At 43.5% G+C, this 14,016-nt stretch overlaps 1 protein-coding gene across 2 annotated transcripts in view; it reads right to left on the minus strand.

The window, feature by feature from the left end:
- Ly86 (lymphocyte antigen 86) overlaps nucleotides 1–5,586 on the minus strand; it is a 67,677-nt gene extending 62,091 nt beyond the window's left edge. For both annotated transcript variants that reach the window (XM_085830757.1, XM_021180863.2), the window contains exon 1: nucleotides 5,390–5,586. In XM_085830757.1, the coding sequence (XP_085686883.1) occupies nucleotides 5,390–5,525 (136 nt within the window). In that variant the 5' untranslated portion in view covers nucleotides 5,526–5,586. The remainder of the gene's footprint in view (nucleotides 1–5,389) is intronic.
- Between the last annotated feature and the right edge of the window lie 8,430 nt (nucleotides 5,587–14,016).

Raw genomic sequence — 14,016 nt, forward strand, 5'->3', positions numbered from 1 at the left:
TGGCAAGCCTGGAGTCTATTCTTAAGTTTCGCCAGGAAATATCACCAGGATCCCTGCAATCTAACCTGTGTGAAGAAACCACTAACAAACCCCACAGCAGCCACAACAATAGTTGTGCAGAATTTCCTGGAGAGTGAATGGCTCATTTGTTCCTATGACAACTGAACTTTGAAAATGAGCAGGACCTCTGAGTGAGGCATGCAGGGAAGGGTCTCCAATGGCTCTTTACATTGTGTGCTGACTCTAGGCCTTCAGCTACACCAAGGGGACAGTGGTATTGCTTAGAGACGTCGTCCAGGAAGCTAGTTATTCAGGGGAAGTTTTCTTGTATTGTTTATACCTCAGAATCAGTTGACAATCTTCTTGAAAAACAGTTTTATTTTGGAAATGTCCTTTCTTTGTTTGAATTGCCTTCTATGAAGCCTATAGGCAGATATGCTTCTATTGCAGTGGTTCTCAGCCTGTAGTTTGCATCTCCTTTGGGTGTCATATTATCAGATATCCTGGGCATATTAGGTATTTACATCATGATTCATAACAGCAGCAAAATTACAGTTATGAAGTAGAATGAAATAACTTTATGGTTGGGGGGTCACCACAGCATAAGGGACTAGGGTCACAACACTAGGAAGGTTGAGAATCACTGTTGTATTGATTATATAATATCATATATATCAACAGGAAAGATTTATTAAGCATGTAGTATATGAGAAGAAATTTTCCCATAGTCCTTTTCATTGAATAAAAGATAAAAGATAAAATATTGTCTCTCTTATAGTAGGCTGGAAATGATGACCAAAACCACCATGTCCTTATCGTTGTAACCCAGGAATGCTACTGTATGTGGCCAGAGGCTTTTCCATTGAAGTTACTAATCTTGTGTTTGTGAAGTTGTCCTTATACAAACGTCCTCATAGGAAGGAGGTAGAGGGCTTTGCCACAGTACAGGAAAGCAATGAGATGACTGAAACACGATGCTACGGGGATGCCTCTGAAGATGAAGGAGGAGCCTTGAACTAAAAAGCGAGATTGGATGCTAAAAAACACAGGAATTTTCTTAGAGCTTTCAAGGAAGTGAGGCCCAGGCAGTACAATGACTCAGAAACCTAGTGAAGCCCTCAAAACCCTGAAACGATTAAATACATATGTATATACATATATGTATTCATATATGTATGCATATATGTGTACATATGTATATATATTCTTATTTATTTTATATTATATATGTGTGTCATGTGCTTGTGTCTCTGTCCATGTGTGTGCATATATGTGGAGGTCAGAGGTCAGCCTCAGCTGTTGTTCCTCAGGGGCGTGCACCTTAATTTTTGAGACAAAATCTTTCATCGGTCCTGAAACTCACTAACCAGGATAGGCTGGCTTGCCAGTGAGCCCTGGGAATATATGTCTCTTCCTCCCTGGTGCTGGGCTTACAAGCCTGCACTTCCACATCTAGCATGCTTACATGAGTTCTGGGCATTGAACTCAGGTCGTCATGTCATCTAGCAAGCACATTACCAGTTCAGCTGATTCCTAAGCCCCCACCCCCACCCCATGCTTTCTGTTTTAATTCACAGAATGACACTTGGAGCATGACTGGGAGTAGATATCTCAGTAACAGGGCCTGGGAGCTAGAGTTTCCCCCAGCAGTTTGAATGCGATCTGCCCACTCCGGATCCGTAGTCCTTGTCTCCCACGTGACTCATCTGCTGTGTGTGTCTTGACCTTACTTGCTTGTTTCTCCTGACTCAGGCTGCTCTGACAAGTTGCCATAGACAGAGTAGCTTGAACAACAAACTTGGGTTTTTCAGTATTCTCAAGGTTAAAAGTTAGAGTTCAGAATGCCCAGCAGGGTTGGGTTGTTGGAGCGATCCTCTGGCCCTAGAGGTCTCTTTTGTAGAAGAAAAATCCCGTTTCTGTAGGTTCAATGTTCATGTTCTGATTGCCTAACAAAAGCTTTACCTCCTAATACAATAACAACTAATACTTATAATACATATAATCTTATAAGTAGGATTTAACATATATATTGTATTTTGTTATCATTGCGTAAGTGTGCGGGTGAGTGTGTGCATGAGTTCTGGCATACCCATGACATGGTGTGTATGTGGAGGTCAGAGGACAACTATGTAGAATGGGTTTTCCTTGCACTATAACATGCACGTATTCCAGGAGTCAGTTGAAAGTTGTCATGCTTGCAGACTGCATGTTGGTTTTAATGTGTAGATGTTTTTGGTGAGATGCAAGTTCTCTCCGTAACCCTGTGCCTTTTTTTTCACTCACCCTGTTTCTCCTACTGCTATTGATTTTTCTCTTGTCATGAGTATTCTTGTAATCCACATTATATCTTTGTGTACTAGAGGCTGCATATGAGTAAATTCATTAGTGGGCACTGGGGCCATATCCCTAGGCATGCACACATATATGTATACATATATGTATACACATACACATACATACACATACACACACGTTCCTGAACTTTACTTTGACAATACTGGCTTTCTTCTTCTTTTTCTTTTCAGTTCTCTTACTTGAATAAGTTAGAGCTTCTGCTTTTCAGAACATCGTGCTCACTTCCTTTTTAGATTTATTTATTTATTTATTTATTTACTTTTTTGTATTTTTGAGACTAGGCCTCATATAGTCATACTGGTCTCAAAGTCCCCGTGAGGTCAAGAATGACCTTGAACTTCTAGATTTTCTAGTCTCTATCTCCCAAGTGTTAGAATTCAAGGTATGAGCCACCACGCCTGGCTTTCTGGTTTGTACCAAACATTCAGAAGTCACTTCTGATGTTCCCTTTCTCTTTCAAGAGAAAGGGTTGGTTTTTTCTTTTTTTTGAAAGCAACTTCTGGCTTTAGGTCTCCTCCTCTTGGAACTAAAACCACAAACGAAACTAAAAGAGATAAACAAAGCATTACTTCAGAACACCTCAGCAACCCTGTTTCTAGGCATGTAGTGGGAGCTTAGAAGCCCCCGATGTGCGCTAATACTGCCTTAGCAGTACACTGGCCAGAGTGTCACATCAGGCAACCTGTTTATGACGCAGCTGCCCTGCAAACCAGTCATTCAACCTCCAAAAGCTCAGGACCATCCAGAAGACAGAGTGAGCACCACCCTTGCCAGAGCACCGAGGGTCCAGCTTGCCTGTCTGCTGACCCTAGAGTCTACCCACAATCCTCTTATTCTAAAGACTGTTGAATCATTTTCATGATGACCATACTTTTTTCCCTGAACTTCCCGAATATCATGGTGTCCAGATACAAGTACCATATCCAGCCACACCCACTCCCCAAGGGATCATTCCAAAGTGGAGGGTCCCCAAAGCCAATGGCAGGCAACATGCCCTTGTCTAGGGCTCTGACTGTACATCTCCCATCATGTCTCAGGCCTCTGAACTTGGTTTGGTCATGTCACACTTCTTTGCCTTTATATAAGCTATTCTCTCTGCTGAAATCTCCTTCTCTACCCTCCTCTATACCACTATTTCCAACAACAAAACTCTACACACCAGGGTTATTAAGATCATAACCTTTGGATTTAGAGAGGTCAGCGATCAGTTTGTTTTAACTCCACAAATATTTACCCAAATGTTTTGTCTCCTCTGTGCTGTTGGAGTATAACTTCTCCACTATTGGCTAGATAGCCTTTACAGTATTATCTGGCATCTCCGGCCCCAGGTTTACACATCTACAAAGCAAGGATCATGCTAGTGAGGAGCTGCGCACAGCCCTCAACACACACAGGCAGATCCTTCTTGTGGAATATGTGGCCCAGCTACTTTTATCATTTCTTTAAAGTTTCAATTAACATTTGACAATCCAAACCTTGCTCTCTTCAAATCACTGTGTCTCCCAGTAACTGATGCCTGCCTTTGAGACATCCCTCCCACAAAGCAGTTATCCTTTGGTTTCCTTGGCTGATTCTCCCACTCTCCCTGGATGAAAACTTCATCTCCCCTGTTCCTTTATTCCAAGTGCCCAGGGCTTATTTCTGAGATTTAATTACTCTGCAGAGAAGTACCACCCCCAAATAGATGCAGCACCGCAGACAGTGTGGCAGCACATATGTCCCCGTTCTTTCCCTGACAGACCCAATCTTCTTGCCTCTTGTCCAGGTGAGTGAAAGGACACATGAGACTTGGTTACAATCTGAGTGAGAATTTTAGACACGGAATAGCCAATCACATGAGGCTTAATGTCTCGGAAAATCAAATCCCAAGTAGTTCATGCGACCCAATCCGGCTGTCATCCTACTCCTGAAGTGAGCAAGTCCCCAAATGTCTAGGCTCCCATTTGTCCTGAGAACAGCAAGCATCATGAGGTCAGCACTTTCTCCACCCAGCACGTCCTTTTCTTTTTCTCATTTTTAATTTTTAAAATGCACTTCAACGTTCCTTTTAAAAGGAAATTAAAAAGAATCCATTGAATTACCCCAGAAACCAAAGTTGGGTGGCAGAATCCGGGTTCAGCTAGTTGCTTTCATTTATTCTCAGCGAGCGGTGGGACCAACACAGAGGCTCAGAGTCTCCTTTGCATACTCTTCAGCTCATCTGTCCCGTCTCCCTACAGATTTCCAGGTTTCATAATGTCTGCCTTTCCACAAGCCATTTGTTCTACTGCCCATTGGAAATCGATCCCAAGGCTCATTTTTCCTTGCTGTGTCATAGCGTCACAGAAGGAAAAAGTGAGGTGAGGTACCACATTCAGACTTTAGAACTAACCCACTCCTAAGTTCTGGTTCGTGGTGCCAACAGCGGGGCTCTCCCAGCCCAACGCGTCTCAGTATATGCCACCTCTCAAACAGTTGCACCGGGGTTACGTTTCTAATACATGCTCCAGGACACAGGCCAACCACAGCACTCCCCTTCGCTGTCCTTGCCCCTGGGGAAACCCTGGTATTGGATGCTACTTCTGACGTGCTTGCTGCTTTAATGGGTGGCACAGTGCGGCATGACAAGAACTCTAGAGGGAGCGGCCGAAGGACAGAGTCTCTGACAAAAGTGACTTGATGCTCACCCAGTTTGCAAAATGGCTGAGGTGGAAAGCCAGCGCAGGAGCAGGATTTGGGAATAAAAGCTTACTGATCACTTGTTCTTGGGGGAAAGGGCAGGGCTGAGCTCTTAGACTTCGCTCCATATCTAGACTGTTCATTTCTCTCTTTCTGTGGTCTTCGTTATTTTCAGAAGGCTCTTCCACTGTCCCTGGCCTTTCCCTCCTCACGGCACCCAAGGGCTCTCCATGGTCCTCAAAAGCTCACCGTAGCAGCAAAAAGCACGGAGAGGCTGATAACCTCATCCCTCACCCACATGAACCCAGTGTTGGTATTGCCCACGTGTAGCTTTAATTTCCCCATAAGCACAAGCAGCCATTTCATAAGACCTTACCACAGCTCTGGTAGACTACTTCCAAGCCCCCACTGTTGCAGGCCGTGTGCTTGGGCCAACCTTTTTCGCTGCCATGGTCACTGCTGCTCGGAGAAGTCAGAATCCACACAAGGAGGGCAGCTGCGACACCGTTCATGGCGAGGGGGTTGTGTGTGCCCAATGGTAAGCCAGCCCAATAAAAAGACCTCCGAGGCTTGTTCTGCCCGCCCCCCCCCCCCCCCCCCCCCCAGTGAAAGGAGTAGTACATTCAGTTTCACTTCTCGAATACTAGTCTCTGGGAAATACACTGTGAGAAGACAAAGACAGACAGCGGGGAGGGGCATCTGAATACTGTTCCAGGGGGCTTTCACATACTTGAAATAGCAAGTGTGCGTGCGCGTGAGGGTGCGCAGGCGCGCAGCTCTGCACACGCACATGCGCATATGGGCAGGTATGGGCTAGGTTGAAAGGTGACTTCTCGCTGTCACAGGAAGAGTCTTTGTCCCCCACTGGAGCTGTAAACTCAGGAAAAATGAGCTTCAGGCCACCATGTGTTTTCTATCAGCGTACACCCCACTGATGTGAGTCTCAGAGCTGGCTAATGCCAGCAGGCACATTTGACATTTTGAGGGTGGTATACTAGAACTTAGGATCTGGAACGGGGTTTTTGGATTTGTTCTCTTCAGGCTTTGGCCCTGGGGTTGGGCCAGCGGAACAGGAGCTTGTCCTCGGAGCCCACACAGCTGGGTGATGCATTCCCTCTGAGAAGTAAGCCATCTTCCATTTCTGGGCCAACAGCACCAGGAGGAAGGATTTCCCTTTTAACATTTTTATTTTATTTATTTCTAGTGTATATCTGTGTTGTCTTTCTGTGTGTTTGCGTGTGTATGATCATGTGGAAGTCAGAAGGTTACTTTTGGAAGTCAATTCTCTCCTTTCTCTGTGGGTTCTGGGAGTGGCACTCAAGTCACCAGGCTTGTGAGGTAAGTGCTTTTACCCATGGAGACAGTTCATGGGCCTATGGCATCCCTGAAAGGCTAGTTTAACAACAGGTCACTGGAGAGGTGACTGACACCGCTTTTTACACCAAGATGCTGCCCTCCATGGACTCTTGCCACTCTGCCTCAGCGCAGTAAGCTTTCTTAATCCTAACCCCACACTATGCAGTTCATCAGACTCATGGCCAAGGCCAGTAATGCTGCAGAGCAACAGGCAACACTCTTTCCCATGGCAGGAAGAGATGAATTATATCCCATTGAGAATGTACAATGTATTTTTAGAAGACTTCTCAATAAAAATATTCTCTCCTTGCATGACAGATGGTATTTTTTTTTCTATAACATGTAGTGCAGCCTCATAGGAAAAAGCCACTCCCTCAAGGAGTTATGGGAACTCGTTTTGTCAACCAAGAGCCAGGACTTGGCTCTGACGAGTGGTTTTTGGATCGCCTGTTTCAGAAATCAATCCATAATGATGTCATCTTGAGTTCTGTTATGGTTTGGATATTAACTGTCACTCAGAGTTCCATGTGCTGCTAAGTGTTTGGTCACCTGCCTGGGGCACTATTGAGATGTGGTGGAACCTTTAATTTAGATCATCTTAAAGAGAATAGTGGAATTCTAACTCTTTGTATCCCTCCTTTTGCTTTGTTTTTGAGTCAACACAAGGAAATCAGGTTTTCTCCATGTGTAGGCCCACCATAACATGGTCCACTCCAACCCACAGAAAAATGGGGCCGCATGTCCATGCTCTGAAACCTCTGAAGCTGTGGGGCAACACCAACTTTTCCTCCCTTTGTTTATTTATCTTAGGCACTCTCTCACAGTGACAGAAAGCTAGTATAAGTGCAGTGGTTTGAATACATATAGCCCCACAGGCTCATGTATTTGAAAGAATAGTCAACATCAAGTGGAATTGTTTGAAAAGATCAGAAAGATTGGAGGTGTGTCCTTTTTGGAGGAAGTGTGTCACTGGGGGTGGGTGGGTTTTGAGGTTTTAAAAGCCCATGTGCCCCCCACCCCCATCTCTGCCTACAGATCAGGATGTAGCTCTCAGATACTTCTCCAGCACCTTGCCTGCATGCCACTGTGTTTTCTGCCATGATGATAATGGACTAAGCCTCTGAAACTGTAAGCCAGCCTCCAGTTAAATGCTTTCTTTTATAAGAATTCTCTTGCTCATGGCGCCTTGTCACAGCAATAGAACAGTGACGAAGACAAGTTTTTAACTGGAAACTTTATGAAGAAAACAAAACATTCTTTGAGAATGTCCTGTTCCTTACTATAGAATAAAATTCAAATCATCTTATGATAGCTATTTAAAATACAGTTATGTATATGTAAATGGTAACTGAATATTCTGCCAGGCCCTGGTATCATCTCCTCCCCCCCACCCCCACCCCCCTGAGCAAGTTGTGGCTAAAACAGCGATGTCTCTGCTCTTGGCTGCATTTCTCCTCTGCTTTTTGACAGTCCTCTTCCTCTGTCTCCCACTTCATTCCTTTCGTAGTGGTCATATTGGGAGTGGTGCCCTCCTTTTCCTGCGGGGTGAAAATAAGACTGACTAAAGTTAGAGAGAAACCAGCGAGGAGTGGAAGGAGGGAGGAAGGCAAGGTGATCTGGGAAAGGAAGGATACTGAGTGGGCTGAAGCATCCTGTCTATGGGTGGGATGAGCCAAAGATATCTAAGAACAGAGTGTAAGCACTTAGGAGGTTGATATAGGAGGATTAAGACTTTGGGGCCTGGCCTGAGCTACATAGTGAGAGCCTTTCTCAAAACAGTAATTGCCTCCCTAACCAAACGATAATATAATATGTTCTGAGTTGTTGGGTGTGCAGTGTGAGAACCCCCTTCAGATCAACTTACATACCTAGAAATTCATATCCTCCCTGTCTCCATGGTGTGTGTGTGTGTGTTAATGTGTGTGTGTCTTGTGTTTGTGTGTTCAAAGGAAAGAGGTTCATCTTTGCATCAATATACTGTGAAATAGGAGGCTAACGTCATGGAAATCCAGCCCCTTGGGAAAGTAATTCAGTTTCAGTGTGGATGTTGTACTTCCTTAGGATCAGTTTTATCTCCCTCTTCCATGCTGCTCTGAACATGAATGCTGGCTTAAACATCAACAATGCTTTCATTCTTCCTTGATTTCCATGGTGTCCACCATCCTCTAGCTGCCATAGCATACTTACTACAGTCGAGAACTGCACAACCTTTGTCAACAATTGACCAGACCTGCAGAGGTGGCCAGCAGGAGCAGCCTTGCACATCTTGTGTTTATCACAGTGCTTGCTTACATAATTTTCTCCATGCTAATTTAGTCTCAGGTGGCCTTGTTTACTGTGTCCCTGACAGAACCCACTGCTAATGAGGTCAGTAAAAGGCCACAAGAAGTAACTGACCTAGAAAGCAAGTTCAAAGTGATTAAGAACTACAAAGGTAGGGAAATCAGAGGCCATTGCTTACCGTGTCATCCGAGGCCATTGCACCATGGGTGTGTGCTTGAAGAATACAATTAAAGGAGACCATTGAGTTTTTGAGATGAGATTCACAGTGATCTCAACAGTGATGGAATTCACAGAAATTTAAAGTGGGCCTCTACTAAATATGGAGAAGCAAACAGAAATGGGATGAAAGACCAGACACAGAAAGTGCATTTATGCTAACACTACAACAGTCATGGTCATATTTGTTTGCCAAAGATATTTGTTTTCAATGTGGCAATAAAAACCTCGACTCATGTGCACATTTGAATTTACTCCTGTTTCTGAGTGGCATCAAAGACAGGAGGATCTTTGCACAGTTGGTAGAGTCTGGAAGGCTGATATCAAGGCATTTGGGAAGGAATTTTGGAAATGGTAGATCGTTTATACGTAGAAGCAATTTTGCCCTGCAGATCTGTGTAATGCTTTCTGTGATGATCACACAATGGCCTAATGTTTCCTATGACATATGTCTCAGAGCATCTTCCATTGTTAAGCATCCAAGACTGGACAGAAAGCAAAATGTCTCTCTTGCTTTGTCCCTGGTTCTTTCTCCTTTCTGCTGTGTCCTGTTTCTTGGTTTCTGTCACACCGTGGTGAGAGGAGATAGGCTTTTTAGACTTCTAGATTTCATGGAAAATGTAAACTGCTCTTATGTGAAGATCAAGGAGACAGGCCTCAGTAGAAGTAACAGTACATTTATTTGTTCAGCACAAACTTGCTTAATAAAGGAAAGAGATGAGTTACTTTATTTATATGGATTGACTGAGTGTGTGTGTGTGTGTGTGTGTGTGTGTGTGTGTGTGTAAATGCATGCATACATGCATATGCATGCCACCCACACTTCCATTCTTGTGGAGGTCAGAAGACAAGCACTGGTAGTCACTTCTCTACTTCCACCATGCGGATTCTAGCGATCAGATTGTCAGATTTAGTTCTCAGGATGTTAGGCTTAGTTCTCATCACCCTTAGGTGCTGAGCCATCTCCCTGGCCCTGTTTGTTTGTTTGTTTGTTTGTCTTCATATCCATCCTGACCCCAAATTCACAATAGATCCTAGGCTGGCTTTGAACTCATAGCGATTCTCTTGCCTCAGTTTCTCAAGTGCTGGGATTCTAGCCATGAACTGTCATTCTCAGCTGAAAAGGAGATTTGAAGACTAAAAAGCAGGGTTCTTTGATTGAACTTTCTAAAATATTTCATTGGTTGCTGCATATATACTATAAACTATAAAATTTCCCCAGCCCAGTAGCTCATTAAGTTTTTTCCATTAACCATTTTCTCTAATGTATTAACCATAGCAGGCTTCTATGAAATGCCATTCTCCCCTCATTTTGGTATTGTTGCTGCATTTGTTATCATTATTAATGCCTAATTATTCCAGGAACATAATATGTAAAGTATTTTGTTTCTAAATGGATCTATAAATTCTATAGCAAACTCTAAACAGAAATGAATTTTGTTTGAGGGATGTATTTGCTATTCCAGGGAAGAGGAAGGCACTATAGATCAGCTAGATCAATTTCCCAATGATTTAAAGGGCAGTACATTGCAGCATCTGATTAAAGCAGAAGAAATTACTCAGAGATTCAGGGCGTGGAGGTCTCATTTGGAAAGACTGATACTCATTGTTCTGAAGCGTGGGATAAATTAGCAACCCGTAGCTAAAACTCTGTCCCACAAATTGAGAATGCTTTCCAAGATTGAAAGAATTTCAGTACATTCATGGAGGGAGCCCAGGAGAACTAAAAGCATGTAAAGAGTAGGGAGGTAGCTGTTATGTGACAGGAAGTGGAAAGATGGCTCTTACGTGGCAGGTGCCACAGGTAGAACATGGGGCTTTGGCTTCTATATATGCCTCTAACTCTGGGTGATTTTAGAATGCCCAGATATTGCTATAGGATGTGTGCTTGCCACATTTAAGCCAACTCTCTGCATTGAATATGATGCTGGACTGGCATATGGTAGCTGGAATTAAATAAGTTCTTACCCCAACAGCAGGCATGAAAAGCCCTTTTTATTGAGTTGTTGGTCAGGGTCCAACTTTTGTCCAAGAGTCTCCCCAAACATTATAAGCTATTGATGTTGCCCAACAAAGGTGGAAGTCCCTATTGCTGAAAACAATATACATTTCAGATATTGGGTACAGATCTATAACTAGTCTAAAAGCCTCCTTTCTGAGGAATATCTTTCATGGTACCAGAAGGTACCATAAAGAGAAGCAATAACAGACCTACACAGATGTGCTGTCTATGAACTATAGCAATGAACCAGTGTGGCACTAGTACTCTAAACTGTAGCAGTGGCACAAATATCTTGGGAGTAACCAACAACTCTCTAATTGGACTTAAGACATGATGAACAGGAGGGAAGCCCATCGCTGAGGGAATTCAGGACAAGAATTCAAATAAGGAATTTAGAGGCAGGGACTGAAATAGAGGCCATGGAGGAGTGCTGGTTTCCTGGCTGGCTCTCCTCACTGCTGTTCAGCTGCCTTTCTTATCTCCCATGGCCATTGGCTTCAGTACAACACTGCCCACAGTAGACTAGGCCTTCCCACATCAGTTTTTAATCAAGACATGCTACACCAATGGGGGCATTTTCTCAACCAAGGTTCCCTCTTCCCAGATAATCCTAGTTCATGACAAGCTGACAAAACCCAGTCATCCCAGAATCTCTCCTCATCCACACAAACTTTCTGCAATTTTCTGTTTCTCTTTCTCAGTTTTGTATGCTCACTGTCTAGTGCACAATAAGTTTATATTGGATGGGTGAAGTTCCAAGGTCATATGGACCAGCGGGCTTATCTTTTTGGTCAAGTCCGCTGGTCTTCCAGATTCCCTTGGTAATCATCAGAAAGGCAAGACAAGGAACTTCTCCCTGTCAAAGAGTCTGTAACACCCCCAACATCGACAAAACTGCAGAAGCATCTTTTACTAAAAGTAGGTCAGTTTTCTTTTCCTCTCTTTTTGTTTCTCATGCATTATAAGTGAAGAACTTTTCAGTCAGGGAGGCTAAAAGAAGGCAGGAAGGAAACACCAATAACCTCAACCTCCAACCATCTCCACTGAGATTGGCTTGGTGAGGCTTCATTTGGATGTGTGCACACACATCTGACCTATACAACTTACCCTGGGTCTGTGTCTCCTTCCATTAGATAATCTTAATGACTGCGTATTCTTCTGCTGTATAGACTGCCTCTGTTTATACTTTGGACGCTCGACTAGTTGTCAATAGCAAAATAATAAGAGTGAATGCTGAGGGGGATTTCTTTGTTATGTTTGAATTTAGCCACGACTATTTCTTCAGAGTAAGTTCCTCAAAGTGAAGCTCTTGGTGGAAAGAATTACCAGACATTTTAAGGATTCAGACACATACAATTATATTTCTTCCCCAGGGACACTGGGCACTTTAACAATCCTCTCAGCAGTTGCATGTTACTATTGATTGTTTTTGTCCATTTTAGTAGATAAACATTAGTGTTTCCTTATGCCTATTTACATTTTTCAGCATAATAATACAAGAGAACATCTTTTCACAGTGCTGTGCTGGCCCTGTGTATTTCTGCCTTTGTAAATTCTTGTATATGATCATTGACTATTTTGCTCTTATGTTAAATTCAAATGAAAGAAATGAAAACTAGGCATTTAGACCATCATGAAAATCCCATCAATAAGCATTATTACTCCCCTCGTTCCTGAACAGTGATCCTCGTCTCTGAATAAACTGCTATGAAGTGACGTGAGCTCAGAAAAATCTGCTCTGAGATGCCCGTGAGGACTCAGAGGACAATGCATGGTGCTTATAATACATAAGAAATAAAGAATTCTGGAGGTGAGAGACTGCATTTGCTTTGATCACACTCTCTAGCTGAACTTGATTAACTGAGAGGTCGTGCAGGGGGAAAAGCCGACTTCTTCAGCAACGTTCCTCCAGCTGCTGCCCTCGTCAGTGCACACAATTTTGATTACTAGAAACACTCACTTGGCAGAGTGGGGTGCACAGTCTCTGCAACCTCTGGGTGTTTGGTAAGCGCCACTGGAGGTATGTGACCATCCTGCTATCCATGAACAAAGAGTTCAAGAATTATTGCTCGACGATTGCTTTTCCTCATAAAGCCTCAAGAAGAGGAACACTTATAATGAAGATGTTGAAGATGGAGTGAGACCTGTGGGCCACAGGTCCCACCACTCTCAGTTTTATGACCTAAGTAAGGCGCAGACTTTTGATGCAACAGGAGTTGTATAGCTTCCCCGTTTGAGTCAAGGGTACCTGGCTATTTGGAATTAAAACTCTGGTAGCCCTTGTTGTCGACTTGAATGTGAAAAGGCACCATTAAGGCTCATGTGTTTGAGAAATTGGTTCCGACCTAGTGGGCTTGTTTTGGAAAGCGGTGGGAACTTAAGAAGGTGAAACTTCACTGGAGGGAGTTGATCACCCGGTTGGGCCTTGAAGTTTTATAGCCCAGCCCCACTTCCAGTCAGCTCTCTGTTTCCTGACCACAGACACACATATTACCTGCCCCTCCTCACTCCTTCTTGCTGTCTCTAGTCTGATGGCTCTGTTCCTTCTTGAACAGAGAGCCAAGCAAACCTTCCCTTGCCTGAGTTGCTTCTGTCAGATGGCTGTTGGTCACAGCAATGAGAGAACTGACGTTACTGTCTTGGTTTCATTTCCTATGGCTGAGATTAAAATAAAAATACCATCATTAGAAAAAAATGCTTACATGGCAAATTAGGGGCTGAGGCATAGCTGTAAACTAACACATTTCAAAAGAACAGTAGAGCAGAAAAATTCAACGAAATGCTACCCCTGGGTCAGGGCTGAACAAGGTTCAGAAGTCTTGGGTTTCTTGATAAACAAATAGAAACCCCTTTCTTAAGTTAGATAATATACCCCCCTCCCCCATTATGGCAGAATAGAAATCTACAGATTTTTGGTACAATGCCTAAGTAAGACCCATGTTTGTGGTTTTATTCACGATTCTTGCTATGTTTTCCCAAGGAGGAAAGATTACACTCTGCAATGTAAAAGCTTATGCAGCATCCTTTATATTTTCCCTCCATGCCCCCTATAGTTTTTTGCTCTTGCAACATCATCAAAATGGCCATTTAGTCAGACAGACAGCCATCATGTGTGTGGCTTCTCAGCAGTGGCAAAGGGCTCATTC

Source organism: Mus caroli, unplaced genomic scaffold, assembly GCF_978045245.1.
Source record: "Mus caroli unplaced genomic scaffold, Mus_caroli_1 scaffold_15, whole genome shotgun sequence".
NCBI classification, from domain to species: Eukaryota; Metazoa; Chordata; class Mammalia; order Rodentia; family Muridae; genus Mus; species Mus caroli.